Source organism: Schistocerca piceifrons, chromosome 2 (genome assembly GCF_021461385.2).
Source record: "Schistocerca piceifrons isolate TAMUIC-IGC-003096 chromosome 2, iqSchPice1.1, whole genome shotgun sequence".
NCBI lineage: Eukaryota > Metazoa > Arthropoda > Insecta > Orthoptera > Acrididae > Schistocerca > Schistocerca piceifrons.
Window position 1 is genome coordinate 312,670,500 of NC_060139.1, and position 16,930 is coordinate 312,687,429.

The 16,930-nt window shown below is 45.0% G+C and overlaps 1 protein-coding gene across 1 annotated transcript in view; it reads right to left on the reverse strand.

Annotated features, from left to right (window-relative positions):
• Nucleotides 1-16,930, reverse strand: part of LOC124776440 (low density lipoprotein receptor adapter protein 1-like) — a 197,963-nt gene that overhangs the window by 38,865 nt on the left and 142,168 nt on the right. The window contains exon 2 of the mRNA XM_047251438.1: nucleotides 16,128-16,285. Coding sequence (XP_047107394.1) covers nucleotides 16,128-16,285 — 158 coding nt within the window. The remainder of the gene's footprint in view (nucleotides 1-16,127; nucleotides 16,286-16,930) is intronic.

Here is a 16,930-nt window from a genome sequence, read left to right on the forward strand (position 1 = left end):
CCGCTTAAAAAATAATTTTCTTTGTAACGGGAAACAAACCGATGCTTTCCGCCGTCACCGAGCGCCGCATAAAAGACGTAATGGGCAGATTCCAACTACACTTTGAGAAAACTAAATTGGAAATATCTACTGAAATACCACAGATAATGCGCATGACGCGTCTTCGCAGAGACGCCCCGTATAACTTGGGTTTGGTTGTCACACTGTTCACGGGAACTACACTGTTTCCTTGGTGCAACGATGGTTTCGGCGCTGTCCTGCGGTCAAGGCGGACGGGAAACCTTACAGAACGTTATCGAAATGGCGTCCATAATCCGTCGCTTGCTCGTACAGACATTATCGAGCAGCAGAAAATGGCAGGTCCAAAACCCTGGGACGCTGTTTCCGGCAACAGTTCCCATTACAATCAAAACATGGCTGCAGTATATCTGCCCGACCTCCATTCCAAATTCCCGCAAAGACGCCCCCTCCCCCTATTGCTCTACCTAGCAACAACACTGGTCCCCTACGTGTTTGTGGACAAAGGAGTGCCTTGATAGCTTACCGGTTCTACATTCAGTTTTACATGGCAGAGCTCTGGAGAACACAGCCTTGTTATACGCTGGGTGTGTATATCTTTTCTTCGTCTGTGGACTGGAATGCCTCAGTCGAGAAGAGGAAAGAAAGAACTGAAATTTCAAGTTCGAAAAAATGTCCGCTCGAGGAATTGAGACTTTCTCAAACTCTATGGCATGCAGCATGCAGTCCAGTTGTTACGGCTACACAAAAATGTGACAAACTGGGGTAACAAATACCATCTTGGTTCAGTCGTAGGCTTTTAAAAAGTCGATTCTGCCAAGTTTCAGTTTGTTTTTGGGAGGTTCTCCCATTCACCTAATGAATGCTGGGTTACATTTTACTCAAAAAGTACAAAATATATCATTCAAAACATATTCTGTTCATCTTCGATTAAATCAGTCACCATTAAATAATCGAAAGCATAAAAATGAACCAGTGATCAATTAACATGGTAGATGTGAATTTCGTAAGCGAAGAAAGTGTTAACGGTGGCATTAAAACTGAAAAAGCTTGTTTCCCGTTTCTGCACTTTGAGGAGTGTAAATGCGTTATTTTTAACTAGTTATTTTTGTTGCTACCCAACAGTGTCAACCTAACAATATTGGGACGTGAATAAAAATATTTTTTTTAGTAATTAGTTGGATACCATGGATTTAATCATAAGAAGGATGTTATGTTACATTGTTGAATGAAAAATGAGGCATTAATTTTCATATTAATAATATCAGAAGATGCACTTTGGGTATATTAATGAAAAATCTGCATACCATTTAAGCATCAAAGTAGTCTACCTTAAAAACATCGATTGGATAACTATGAACTGTATAAAAACAGTAAGTTTAATATACTTCTTATCAAAATTAGTTCTTGGAGGACGATACGTTATCAAAATCAAAGAATCAGTTTTATAAAAAATGCCACTCTTAGACTCTTGCCCCCGGTGAATAAACTTCTGTGGACACACACGTTTATCGCAGAACGAAATCTGACAGTACCGTTGCCTGTTCCGAATTTAGCAAGAACTTTAGAGAAGCATCCCAAGTAATTACAGAAGTGATGCGCATGTCGTTCCAGATCTTAATATGGCTCAAGGAACTGATCTGTCCAAGAAATGTTTGCGATGGCTTCACACCTGTTGTTTACCTTACACACAAAATTTTCAGTCCGTAAAGTCCCCTCTCCACAGAGTGATGTTGTTGTTGTGGTCATCAGTCCAGAGACTAGTTTGATGCAGCTCTCCATGCTACTCTATCCTGTGCAAGCTTCTTCATCTCCCAGTACCTACTGCAACCTACATCCTTCTGAATCTCTTTAGTGTATTCATCTCTTGGTATCCTTCTACGATTTTTATCTTCCACACTGCCCTCCAATACTACATTGGTGATCCCTTGATGCCTCAGGATATGCCCTATCAACCGATCCCTTCTTCTAGTTAAGTTGTGCCACAAATTTCTCTTCTCTCCAATTCTATTTAATACCTCCTCATTAATTATGTGATCTACCCATCTAATCTTCAGCATTCTTCTGTAGCACCACATTTCGAAAGCTTTTTTTCTCTTCACTTCCATACACTCCTTACAAATACTTTCAGAAACGATTTCCTGACACTTAAATCTATACTCGATGTTAACAAATTTCTCTTCTTCACAAACGCTTTCCTTGCCATTGCCAGTCTACATGTTATATCTTCTCTACCTCGACCATCATCAGTTATTTTGCTCCCCAAATAGCAAAACTCCTTTACTACTTTAAGCGTCTCATTTCCTAATCTAATTCCCGCAGCATCACCCGATTTAATTCGACTACGTTACATTATCCTCGTTTTGCTTTTGTTGATGTTCTTCTTATACCCTCCTTTCAAGACACTATCCATTCCATTCAACTGCTCTTCCAGGTTCTTTGCTGTCTCTGACAGAATTACAGTGTCATCGGCGAACCTCAAAGTTTTTATTTCTTCTCCATGATTTTTAATTCCTACTCCGAATTTTTCTTTTGTTTCCTTTACTGCTTGCTCAATATACAGATTGAATAACATCGGGGAGACGTTACAACCCTGTCTCACTCCCTTCCCAACCACTGTTTCCCTTTCATGCCCCTCGACTCTTATAACTGCGATCTGGTTTCTGTACAAATTGTACATTGCCTTTCGCTCCCTGTATTTTACCCATGCCATATTCAGAGTTTGAAAGAGAGTATTCCAGTCAACATTGTCAAAAGATTTCTCTAAGTCTACAGGTGCTAGAAACGTAGGTTTGCCTTTCCTTAATCTATTTTCTAAGATAAGTCGTAGAGTCAGTATTGGCTCACGTGTTCCAACATTTCTACGGAATCCAAACTGATCTTCCTCGAGGTCGGCTTCTACTAGTTTTTCCATTCGTCTGTAAATAATTCGTGTTAGTATTTTGCAGCCGTGGCTTATTAAACTGACAGTTCGGTAATTTTCACATTTGTTAACACCTGCTTTATTTGGGATTGGAATTATTATATTCTCATTGAAGTCTGAGGGTATTTCGCCTGTCTCATACATCTTGCTCACTAGATGGTAGAGTTTTGTTAGGCCTGGCTCTCCCAAGGCTGTCAGTAGTTCTAATGGAATGTTGTCTACTCCCGGGGCCTTGTTTCGACTTAGGTCTTTCAGTGCTCTGTCAAACTCTTCACGCAGTATCATGTCTCGTATTTCATCTTCATCTACATCCTCTTCCATTTCCATAATATTGTCCTCAAGAACATCGCCACAGAGTGATACACACAACGAAATATGCTCTGCAGTCAAAGAAGGCTTACTCTGCTGAGTTAATTGAAAGTACCTCAGTCTTTCTTTCATTTCTCTGTACCTTTCAAGAGCAAGTATTAATATTGGTTAACAATGAAGAGAAAAGCGTGTAGCCAACTCTTAAAACGTGTCCGTTTGCAGCGGCTATGACATGACATGCGAGGCCGCTGATCAAGTCCTTCCCACGTCGGTCTCCACCTTCCCAACGTGCCGTTCGTTGCACCGGTAATTCCCTCGTGAACGTCTGGCAATGCCGGACAATTAAGAGTAGCTCGTGCAAGGCGTGATTTCTGCAGCTGACACTGGTCCTTCTCGCGACTTTTAGTCGACATGACCAGCTGAGGAAAAGCTGGTTGAGAAAGTGAGCGTTGTACTCGAGAGACGCTGGATTGCAGAATGACGTTAAGTTAGATTTTCCCCAAATGCCGCTAGGAGGTCTTTGTGTATTCGAAAGTGACGAGTACGTGTCCTTGTTAGCGAGCGAGGGATGATGGCGTGTTCTGTGACTTCAGGATGGGCGTTTATACAGTTTAGAGAACAAAATTCGAGCTTACCGAGTGCCGAACCATATTTATAGTTGGGTTCATGAACTGCTTGCGTATAAAACTCAGCACGTCGACCTGAACGGAATAAATCAGAGAGATGTGAAGGCAGTTTGGTGAACATTGCAGAGCAGAGTGACACGACCGTTACTGTTAACGATATACACTACTGGCCATCAGAATTGCTACACCGCGAAGATGACGCGCTACAGACGCGAAATTTAACCGACAGGAAGAAGATGCTGTGATATGAAAATGATTAGCTTTGCAGAGCTTTCACACAAGGTTGGCACCGGTGGCGACACCTACAACGTGCTACATGAGGAAAGTTTGCAAACCGATTTCTCATACACAAACAGCAGTTGACCGGCGTTGGCTGGGGAAACGTTGTTGTGATGCCTCGTGTAAGGAGGAGAAATGCGTACCATCACGTTTCCGACTTTGATAAAGGTCGGATTGTAGCCTATCGCGATTGCGGTTTGTCGTATCGCGAAGTTGCTGCTCGCGTTGGTCGAGATCCAATGACTGTTAGCAGAATATGGAATCGGTGGGTTCAGGAGGGTAATACGGAACGCCGTGCTGGATCCCAACGGCCTCGTATCACTAGCAGTCGAGATGACAGGCATCTTATCCGCATGGCTGTAACGGATCGTGCAGCCACGTCTCGATCCCTGAGGCAACAGATGGGGACGTTTGCGAGACAACAACAACAGCATGGACTATCAGCTCGGAGACCATGGCTGCGGTTACCCTTGACGCTGCATCACAGACAGGAGCGCCTGCGATGGTGTACTCAACGGCGAACCTGGGTGCACGACTGGCAAAACGTCATTTTTTCGGATGAATCCAGGTTCTGTTTACAGCATCATGATGGTCGCATCCGTGTTTCCCGACATCGCGGTGAACGCACATTGGAAGCGTGTATTCGTCATCGCCATACTGGCATATTACCAGGCGTGATGCTATGGGGTGCCATTGGTTACACGTCTCGGTCACCTCTTGTTCGCGTTGACGGCACTTTGAGCAGCGGACGTTACTTTTCAGATGTGTTACGACCCGTGGCTCTACCCTTCATTCGATCCTTGCGGACCCCTACATTTCAACACGATAATGCACTACCGCATGTTGCAGTTCCTGTACGGGCCTTTCTGGATACAGAAAATGTTCGACTGCTGCCCTGGCCAGCACATTCTCCAGATCTCTCACCAATTGAAAACGTCTGGTCAATGGTGGCCGAGCAACTGGCTCGTCACAATAAGCCAGTCACTACTCTTGATGAACTGTGGTATCGTGTTGAGGCTGCATGGGCAGCTGTACCTGTACACGCCATCCAAGCTCTGTTTGACTCAATGCCCAGGCGTATCAAGGCCGTTATTATGGCCAGAGGTGGTTGTTCTGCGTACTGATTTCTCAGGATCTATGCACCCAAATTGCTTGAAAATGTATTCACATGTCAGTTGTAGTATAATATATTTGTCCAATGAATACCCGTTTATCATCTGCATTTCTTCTTGGTGTAGCAATTTTAATGGCCAGTAGTGTACCTGGTGGTTATAATTAAACTGCAGCTACTCACAGAGATCGAGTGTGGGTTGTCATTATCGTATAGCAGCGAAACTTGGCACATATGCTAATGCATTAATGCGAAACCAGTTAACGATGGAAAAAATTAGTTTCAATTTTGTTAACTAGGTGAAATCTGGCACTGTCCACTGTTTGTATTGCGGTATGACTTTCACGCTGTCACTTGACAAGCCCCACGTGAGTGAACAGCACGGCTAGCGAGAAGAGGGGCCGCGCACTGATGCTGAAGCTGTTTTATGTGAGCGGCAGCAATTACAGTGCTGCATTGAGAGAGTATCGCCGAGTGTAAAGTCTGAGGAGAAGGTCGACTGAAGATGATAATGAAATTTGAAAAGGCGGATGAGCTTGGTGCGCCACCTAGAAGAGGAAGGCGTCCTTTCAGGTGAAATTTATTGACGAGGTTGCTGTAGTTATAACTGATCGTGTGTCCCCCGCGTAGAGCTGGTGCTCCCGCAGTGTCACAAGAATTGTTCATCCCAAGGTCAAAAGTATGGAACGTTTTGCGGGCCGTTTTACCCTGGTACCCGTGCAATATCCAGACGGGGCAGCAACTTTCTGAAGTTGCTCTTCGGTTTCTGGCATGGATCGAAATTGGTGACATGCGGCCGGGCAATATTCTGTGAAGTGACAAGACACATTTTACCCTATAGGGTGCAGTGAATATATAGAACCGCCGAATCTGAAGGAGTGTTAAACCGCGTGTTGTGCACAAAGAGGCATTGCACTCGCCGTACGTGACTGTGTGGTATGGACTTACAAGAACCTTTATTCTCGGTCCGTTCTTCTACGAAAGAATACACCCGTAGCACCTGCTGGTGTACCATGACGTCTGCGCGTTATTGAGACCTCCTTGTACAGCATGTAAGGCCTGCTTTGGAAGAACGCAACTGTTTGGAAACCACTGTTTCCATGCAAAATGAGGCAACATTTCATGTCTCTCGGCCAGTGAAAGATCTGCTTCATGCAGGCTTCCACGAACGTGTTATCTCCAGAGGTTTTCCAGATGCATGGCCTGCAAGAGCACTTGACCTGAGTCCATGTCAGTTTTGGCGCTGAGGTTGAACATGTTTCCCAGGGACACATTCTGTCTCTACCAGGTCCGAAGGCCAGTATACAGGAGCACGTTGCTCACGCACCTCCCCGTTCAGCTAAGTCAGTTCCCGAGTTTTGCTCCAAAAATTGAATGCTTTTCTGCCATGATGTCATGTCTCAACATCGACCCATGCTACTACGCTGACCTACATTTACATCTACATCTACATATTACACTGCATTTCACAATTAAGTGCCTGGCAGAGGGCTCATCGGACCAACTTCAAGCTACTTCTCTACCGTTCCACAGCGCGCGGGAAAAACAAACACTTCAATCTTCCCGTGCGCGATCTCGTTGCTCTTATTTTATTATGATGATAGTTTCTCCCTATGTAGGTGGGCGTCAACAAAGTATTTTAACACTCCCAGGAGAAAGTTGGCGATTGAAATTTCATAAGCAGATTCTGCCGCAGTCCCAGACCGGTGAGCAATATTTAAGAATCGATCGAACATCTTTTAGATTAGTACTTGTTAAAATATTAGATGACACTTAATATTTTAAAATTTCTGTTTTGTTGGGGTTGGGGAAATTACCCACTTACTATATCCAAAAATTCATCTAATGAGTAGAAGGAATTGCCATTAAGAAATTCTTTTAATTTCCTTTTAAATGCTATACGGCTATCTGTCAGATTTTTGATGCTATTAGGTAAGTGACCAATGATTTTTGTGGCAGCATAATTTACCCCCTTCTGAGCCAAAGCTAGATTTAACCTTGAGTAGTGAAGATCATCCTTTTTCCTAGTGTTGTAGCCATGTACACTATTATTACTTTTGAATTCGTTCGGATTGTTAATAACAAATTTCATAAGTGAATATACGTATATATTGTGAGGCTACAGTGAAGATCTCTAGCTCTTTAAATAAGTGTCTGCAAGATGATCTTGGATGAGCTCCAGCAATTATTGTGATTACACTCTTTTGTGTAATGAACACTCTTTTACTCAATGATGAGTTACCCTAGAATATGATGCCATACGAAAGCAGAGAATGAAAATAGGCGTGGTAAGCTAATTTACTGAGATGTATATCGCCAAAATTTGCAGTGACCCTAATAGCACAAGTAGCTCAACTCAAACGTTTCCACAGATCCTCAGTGTGTATTTTCCAGTTCAACCCCTCATCATTGCATACACCTAGAAATTTTGAATATTCTACCTTAGCTACCGATTTCTGGTAGAAGTCTAGATTTATTAATGGTGTCATTCCATTTACTGTGTGGAACTGTATATACTGTGTTTAGTCAAAGTTTAATGAGAGCCCATTTGCATAGAACCACTTAACGATTTTCTGAAAAACATCGTTTACAATTTCACCAGTTAATTCTTGTCTGTTGGGTGTGATAGCTATACTTGTATCATCGGCAAAAAGTACCAGCTTTGTTCTTCGTGAATATAGAATGGCAAGTAATTAATATATATTACGAACAGCAGAGGACCCAAGACGGGACCTTGCGGCAACCCATTCTTGATTGTTCCCCAGTTTGAGAAATCACCAGTTTTTTTTGCATATTATGTAAACTGCTTATTTCAACTTTCTGCACTTTTCCAGTTAGGTATGAGTTAAACCAGTTGAGCACTGTCCCATTCATACCACAGTATTTGAGCTTATATAGAAGTATTCCATGATTTACACAATCAAAAGCCTTTGAGAGATCACAAAAAATCCCAACGGGTGACTTCCGGTTACTCAGAGCATTTAATATTTCCTTAGTGAAAGTATATATAGCATTTTCCGTTGAAAAACCCATCTGGAAACCAAACTGACTTCTTTCGTGGACGAATCACACTTTTTCAAGATTTTTTCAACGCATCTCAGCCTGGTATCTGCTTCTCATACAATTTGTTTTATATGTTCATTCCGCTTTAAGTAGCTCCGGATGGTTACTCCTTGATATTTTACTGTTTCTAGTGATATTTCGCCAATAACGTAATCGAACATAATGGATCTTTTCACCTGTTTTGCTCAGTACGATACATTTATTTAAGTTCAGGGCCTACTGCCGATCTCTGCACCAAACGTCGATCCTCTGCAGGTCTCCCTGCAATTCGCTATTGCCTTCTGTAGTTGCTAAAGTCGTACAGACAACTGCATCGTCTGAAACAGCTTCAAGTAGCTTCCGATGCTGTCCATGAGATCTTTAATATACTGAGTAGCTATAATTAAAGAGCTGCAGCTCACAGAGGTCCAGAGTGGGCTGTAATTATCGTATGGCAGCAAAACTTGGTAGATGTGCTAATGCGTTGGTGCGTTTGCAAATTTGGCCCTAATTTTTTTCAGCGTAAATCGGTTGCGCACCAACGCATTAGCATATCTACCAAGTTTTATTGCCGTACGATAATTACAGCCCATGCTGGACCTCTGTGAGTAGCGCCACTTTAATTATAACTACTCAGTGTATAAAGCAGCTCGAAGTGAAATTGCGTGCTTATGGAATATCGTCACAGTAATGTGACCGAATTTGTGATTTCCTGTGTGAGAGGTCACAGTTCGTAGTAACTGACGGAAAGTCATCGCGTAAAACAGAAGTGATTTCTGGCGTTCCCCAAGGTAGTGTTATAGGCCCTTTGCTATTCCTTATCTATATAAACGATTTGGGAGACAATCTCAGCAGCCGTCTTAGGTTGTTTGCAGATGACGCTATCGTTTATCGACTAATAAAGTCATCAGAAGATCAAAAGAAAAGATATCTGAATGGTGCGAAAATTAGCAGTTGACCCTAAATAACGAAAAGTGTGAGGGCATCCACATAAGTGCTAAAAGGAATTCGTTAAACTTCCGTTACACGATAAATCAGTCTAATGTAAAAGCCGTAAATTCAACAAAATACCTAGGTATTACAATTACGAACCACTTAAATTGGAAGGAACACATAGAAAATGTTGTGGGGGAGGCTAACCAAAGACTGCGTTTTATTTTCAGGACACTTAGAAAATGTAACAGATCTACTAAGGAGACTGCCTACACTACACTTGTCCGTCCTCTTTTAGAATACTGCTGCGAGGTGTGGGATCCTTACCAGATAGGACTGACGGAGTACATCGAAAAAGTTCAAAGAAGGGCAGCACGTTTCGTATTATCGCGAAATATCGGAGAGAGTGTTACAGTAATGATAAGGATTTGGGCTGGACATCATTAAAAGAAAGGTGTTTTTCGTTGCGACGGAATCTTCTCACGAAATTCCAATCACCAACTTTCTCCTCCGAATGCGAAAAAAATTTGTTGACACCGACCTACATAGAGAGGAACGATCACAAAGATAAAATAAGGGAAATCAGAGCTCGTACGGAAAGATACAGGTGTTCGTTCTTTCCGCGCGCTATACGAGATTGGAATAATAGAGAATTGTGAAGGTGGTTCGATGAACCCTCTGCCAGGCACTTAAATGTGATTTGCAGACTATCCAGAGAAGAAATTATGTCCTCGACAGCATCGGAAGCTGCTTGAGGCCATTTCGAACGATGCAGTTGTCTGTACAACAGAAGGCAATAGCCAGTTGCAGGGAAACCTGCAAGCCGGCCGTTATGACCGAGCGGTTCTAGGCGCTTCAGACCGGAACCGCGCTGCTGCTCCGGTCGCAGGTTTGAATCCTGCCTCGGGCATGGATGTGTGTGCTGTACTTAGGTTAGTTAGGTTTAAGTAGTTCTAAGTCTAGGGGACTGATGACCTCAGATGTTAAGTCCCATAGTGCTCAGAGCCATTTGAACCATTTTTGGAGACCTGTAAAGGATCGACGTTTGATGCAGAGATCGGCAGTAGGCCCTGAACGTAAATAAATTTATCGTACTGAGCAAAACAGATGAAAAGATCCATTATGTTGGATTACATTACTGGCGACACTTCGCCAGAGATCGGAAAATACCAAGGAGTAAGCATTCGGAGCTAGTGAAAGTGGAATGAATATATAAAACATACTGTAAGTGAAACAGATAGCAGGTTGAGGTGCGTTGAAAGAACCGTAAGAAAATGTGATTCGTCCACGAAAGAAGTGGCTTACAAAAGATTTGTTCGATCGATTCTTAAGTATTGCTCATCAGTATGGGGCTCTTACCAAGTTAGATTAATAAAAGAGGTAGACGAGATTCGACCAAGAGTGAAGCGTTTCTTCACGGGATCGTTCAGTGATTGCATTTTAGTCGGTGCGAGAGCGTTACGGATATGCTCCACAAAGTGCAGTAGCAAACGCTGCAAGAGAACTGTTGTGCATCACGGAGAGGTTTTCTGTGTAAATTCCGAGAACGTTCGTTCTAAGAAGAGTTGCGCAACATATTACTCCTTCCCACATACTTGTCGCAAAATGGATACAACTGGAAGAAATTAGAACTAATTCAGTGATTTACCGATCATCATTCGTCCCACGCGCCCTTCGCAAAGTGGAACAAGGAAAGGGGCGACGGGGTGAGATATTGGTATAAGTAGTACCTTCCGCCAGTAGTTCGTGGAGCAATGACCTCAGAAGGTAGATGAAAGTGCATGCGGAGCTTGTTGGACAGCAGCCATGCCCTTGACACGTGTTCTGTGGCCGATCTCGCAGCTGTCCCCTCTGGGAGTGACGTGAGGCAGAAGTCGGATGGGTAATGTCAAATGCAAGCAGCAGACAGATGAAAAGGGCACCTCGCACATGTGATGCTTTGTATGTCTTTCGGCCGAGCCAAGTGACACATCTCTACTGCTGATTCTTTGCCTTGTGGAGGCTACGTAGCTCCTTAGTTGACGAGTCATTTGATAACAAGGATATATCTGAAGACGGATTGTTTCAAATTTGAAACTGCGATATGTACTGCTAAACAAAACCAATTGACTCGTTTCTCTCGTGGGCGGGCTGTCTCGCCGACTGGTCAGTTCTACTGATGGCATATCATCTACACTTGTTTCTTCGCCTACGCTTGCGCGCTAGGAGTCTTTCCCTTCAACTGCAGTTCTATTCCGGCCAACTTGATTCATTTTAATCAACCCTGGGTTAGCTACTTCGAGAAAGCCATAACCGATTTCCGTGCATATCCTTGTTCAACTTCTCCAATGGCTCCGGTGCCGACGGAATGTAAACTGTAGCCATCCTTCCTTTCGATTAGATTTCTAGTTTCTAGTATAGGCTAACTTATGAAAAGTCGCCGCCGACATCAGAGACTGATAGCCTATTGAAGAGCGTTTTCGAAGTTACCGACACATCACTGACTTTATACGTTTGTGAAATGTGTGATAGCTACTATATCTGTGTAAAACTGTAAGTTGTTGCAGATGAGCATGAAAAACAGTCCTGTTTTGCTCGAATACAGCTTAAGTGGTGTGGTGCTTGATGCAGTGACGTCGATTAGGTATCTAGGCGTAACGATGCAAAGCGATATGAAATGGAAAAAGCATGCGTGGACGGTAGTAGCGAAGGCCAATGATCGACTTCGGTTTATTGGCAGAATTTTAGAAAAGTGTAGCTCATCTACAAAGCAGCCCGCGAATAGAACCCACTCTTCACTACTATTCGATTGTTTAGGACACCCAACAGATTGGATTAAAGAAAGACATCGATGCAATTCAAAGGCGTGCTGCTATATTTGTTATCCGTAGGTTTGATCAACGCGCGAGTATTACGGAAACCCTCTGTGAACTCAAATGGGAATCTCTAGGGGGAAGACGACGCTCCTCTCATAAACACTACTGAAATAGTTTAGAGAACCGGCATTTGCCACAGACTGCAGAACGATTCTGGTGCCACTTATGCACATATTGAGTAAGGACCGCGTAGACAAGGTATGAGAAATCAGAATTCGTACCGAAGCATATAGACTATCATCGTTTTTCCACCCCTCCAATTGCGACTGGAACAAGAGAGGGAATGACAAGCAACGGTACAAGGTACCCTTCGACATGCACCGCATGTTGACTTGAAAGATTGTATGCAGACATAGATATGTATGCATCGAACCTGCGTACTTCCTGCTTGGAGGAACTACCTTTAACTGCTCTTCTCAGGCAGGCAAAATTTTTATTCTTACTGTATAGATTACGGAGATGAATTTGTAAATGAGCAAATAATGCAAATGGTTCAAATGACGCGCGAGATCAATCAGTGGAACGATACAGCACAGTGTGCTTGCCTAGATTGCTATCCTTCTACTCACAGTAGCCAGTCTCATCTGCACGTAAATTCCGGGTAGGTTCCCCAAGTCTATTGCCAACCATCCTGAATTCGTGTTAATGAAAATGGTTCAAATGGCTCTGAGCACTATGGGACTTAACTGCTGTGATCATCAGTCCCCTAGAACTTAGAACTACTTAAACCTAACTAACCTAAGGACATCAGACACATCCATGCCCGAGGCAGGATTCGAACCTGCGACCGTAGCGGTCGCGCGGTTCGAGACTGTAGCGCCTAGAACCACTCGGCCACTCCGGCGGGCAGCAAACAATACAAAAAGGCTACAAACAGTATATACAGATCAGCTAGAACATTATGAACACCGACCTATATCGATATAAACCCGTCCAGGCGATAGCAGCGTCACCTGGCGAGGAATGACTGTTACTCAGACACACGCTTGGTGCATGAAGTATCAATGAGCGTGCTGTCCGTGTGTAGAGTGGGTAAGGCGCGCGATCTGTCCGAATCTGTCCGAGGACAGATATGGACGGCCGGCAGGCTCAGCAATAGCATTTCGGAAACTGCACGACTTGTCGGGTGTTCGAGGAGTGCTGTGGTGAGTGTCTTCAACCGTGGCGAAACGAAGGTGAAACCACGTCCAGACGTCGTGGGGTTGGGCGGCCACCCTTCATTACAGACGTCGGACTTCGTAGGCTGCGCTGACTGATAAAACAGGGAAGGCGGTGAACTGTAGCGGAACTAACATCATACTTTAAAGCTGGGCAAAGTACAAATGTGAACACACAGTGCACCGAACACTCCTGACGATGGGCCTCCACAGCCGACGACCCATCCATGTGCCAATGTTAACATTACGGCATCGCCAACTACGACTGAAATGGGCACGTGACCATCAGCACTGGACGTTGGCGCAGTGGCAAAGCGTTGCATGGTCTGGTGAATCCCGAACCTTCATCATCATGTTGATGAGAGAGAGCGAATCCGTTGTTTTCCAGGGGAACAACTCCTTGACATCTGTACTGCAGAACAGAGACAAGTTGCCGGCGGCTCCATTATGCTCTGGGGAACATTTAGGTGGGCATCCATGGGTGCAGTGGAGCTCGTGCAAGGAACCAAGACGGCTAAGGAGTATCGTACACTGGTTGCAGACCACGGAAACCCCTTCACGACGATCATGTTTCCCGACGGCAGCGGCAATTTCCAACAAGATAATGCGCCAAGTGACAAGGCCAGGAGTGTGATGGAGTGGTTCAAGGAACACAATGGCGAGTTCCAGTTGATGTGCTGTGCTGGCTCTCAACTTGCCAGATCTGAATCCGATCGAACACACCTGGGATGTTATTCAACATGGCGTCAGAGCTCATCACCCACCTTCACGGAATTTACTTTTGGAAGACGACCAAGGTCCTGAAGTTCAGGAAGCCGGGGAAAGACCACAGCCTCCCACAAAATTACCGACCCATCAGCCTTCTGAGCTCGCTCAGTAATATTGTTGAGAAGGTGATTCTCAAACGCATCATCTAGGCACTGCATAACAAATGACATCCTGAGACCGGAGCAATTCGGTTTCAGGAATCACCACTCCACAACACAACAACTCTTACGGGTCGTTGAACATATAACACATGGCTTCAACATAAACAAAGCTACAGGGGCGGTGTTCCTGGACATCGAAAAGGCTTTCGACCGTCTATGGCACAACGGCCTCATTCGCAAACTCAGCGACGCGGGATTCCCCGACGGACTGGTGCGTCTAATTCACTCATACCTCACAGACAGGAGTTTCAACACTGACGTGCAGGGAAAACAATCAACACGACACGGTATACACGCGGGAGTACCCCAGGGAAGCATCCTAGGGCCCCTACTGTTTAACCTCTACATAAACGATCTCCCAACCACACACAACACAACGATGGCAATCTACGCGGATGACACAGCCAACCTCGCGCAAATTTGGAAACCATCAAACATTACGTCACGCTTACAGACTGCACTCAGAGTGGCTGAGCCTTGGTTGGAGAAATGGCGTGTTAGAGTAAACGTCGACAACTGCGAAGCCGTTCTGTTCACTAGAAGACCGAAGCAACTGCGCAAACACCGATACTGCAGACCAATAACTCTACATGCACGCCCAATACGTTTCCGTGAGAAAGTCAAATACTTCGGTGTCTGGCTGGACCGGAAATTACTCTGGGGGGACCACATACAACACATGACCAACCGAGCTAGCGCGAGGCTCAAACAGCTCTACCCTATGCTCAACAGGCGTAGCACACTGAACAGAAGGGTGTCGAGGTCCATGTACATGACACTTATGCGACCCCTGATGACGTACGCAGCTCCTGTCTGGGGATACGCTGCGCCTACACGCCTGCGCCGTCTGCAGCTCATACAAAACAAAGTACTCAAAATCATAAGCAATGCTCCACGATACCCACGCATCGCGGACATTCACCGGGAATACCGACTTGAGACTCTCGCGGAGGTAATCCACAAACTCACCACAAGACTATACAGAAACTCCAGACATTCGCAGAACCCGTTTATTCTGAATCTGGCGAACTACAATCACAACCATAGATGGAAACATAAAAGACCAAAAGACATACTTGTAAGGACCTAACACCTATGGCCAAGCACACGCAAACACAACGGTTATCAGACGCCATTACTGGGTATCCAGCTGGAATACACTGCCAAATAACTAGCACCACGCAGGGAAGCCGTACCGTACACTGCATGCAGACAAGCTCTACACATCCCCCACACAGTGAGATGATCTACGGCCGATCTCCCACTACTATATAACGATCTTGATTGTTCCAGGAATGTAGCGGCTGCAGCAACTGGAATACATCGCCATCGCTTGCCACGGTAATGATGCATGATACCCATACTAACAAATCCAACCTTGCATGAACTATCGCAGCTAGTAAGCCACTACTGCTCTTATTACCCACCCCACTGTCGCAGAGGTTTTTTTCCCACGGCACGAGCCTTGGCACTTTTTTCCCCTCTGCTCTTCAAATCGCTACCCTCACTCGCGTTTCGTCCATTATCTATCACCTGATGGACCGTGTTAATGCGTAGTCTTACCCAGACGCACGGATAACATCACAGCCCAGCATCCTGTGATCCACTTACTAGATAACTAACATGTTGACGGAGGTGACAGTAGAACTTTTGGTTTGGTCACCACTTTGGTGCGGGCGTGGAGGGGCCCCATCTCTATGTTAGGTAATTAGGTGACCTGTGAGTGTCGATGTGGTGCCAACTCTCTCAAGCGATCTACCGAGACCTCACTGCTTCCGTGCCACGACGGGTCGCTGCTGTTATCTGTGCAATAAGTGGACATACGGGCTGTAAGGTAGGTGGTCACGATGTTCTGTGTGATCAGTGTGTTTTCCTTTTATTTTTTGAATTAGAAATACATTGCAGACTTTCTGGCCAGGACTAGGGTGTAGATCACGTTACTGACCATGGTGATGATGGTCTTGATGGCCTCTGCGGTGGCGGTCTCGCTGCTGGCGGCGCCCACGAGCGCGCTGCCCAGGTACTTGAGGGTGAACGTGGCCGCCTCTGCCGGGTCGCCCTCCAGCTCCTTGCAGTTGGCCAGCGCCCACTCCTCGCACAGCTCTGCAACAACACAAAAGCGCGCTCGTTAACCAACATTTTGCTATCGCAACATTTTTGCTAAAGGCCTAGGCGTCGAGACAAGTCGCCTTCAGCACAAGCAAGCGAGTCATTTAGAAGCAAAGAGCAACCGATACCGGCAAATTGTTAGGCAGCAAACAGACCGATACAACTTCTGTAGCGACGCGTACCAGCGTATGAAAATACGTAGAGTGAAGCAAGCGCTGGTCATAATGGTGCAGTCGCCTAGGTCTCTGAACAGATAACTACGCGAATATACTAAATACAGTTCACAGTTAAGAAACCAAGAGTCAGGGAAAGTCTCTAAAGGAACCCCCTTGAGTGCGAGGTTGCAAAGGGCCAACGACGTTTACGGCAATCGACGCCCTACATGTTGTCCACCGCACAATCACAATATTGGCTGCTAATGGCAATAGGGGCGGGACTGGAAGTATCCAGTGGTGAGCACAGCATGAGGCTATGGAGCATAGTTGAACTGCTTAGTCGACAAGTAACTCACTACAGTGTTACAGTGCTAGTGGCTCAAAATGGTTGAAATGGCTCTGAGCACTACGGGACTTAACATCTGTGGTCATCAGTCCCCTAGAACTTAGCACTACTTAAACCTAACTAACCTAAGGACATCAC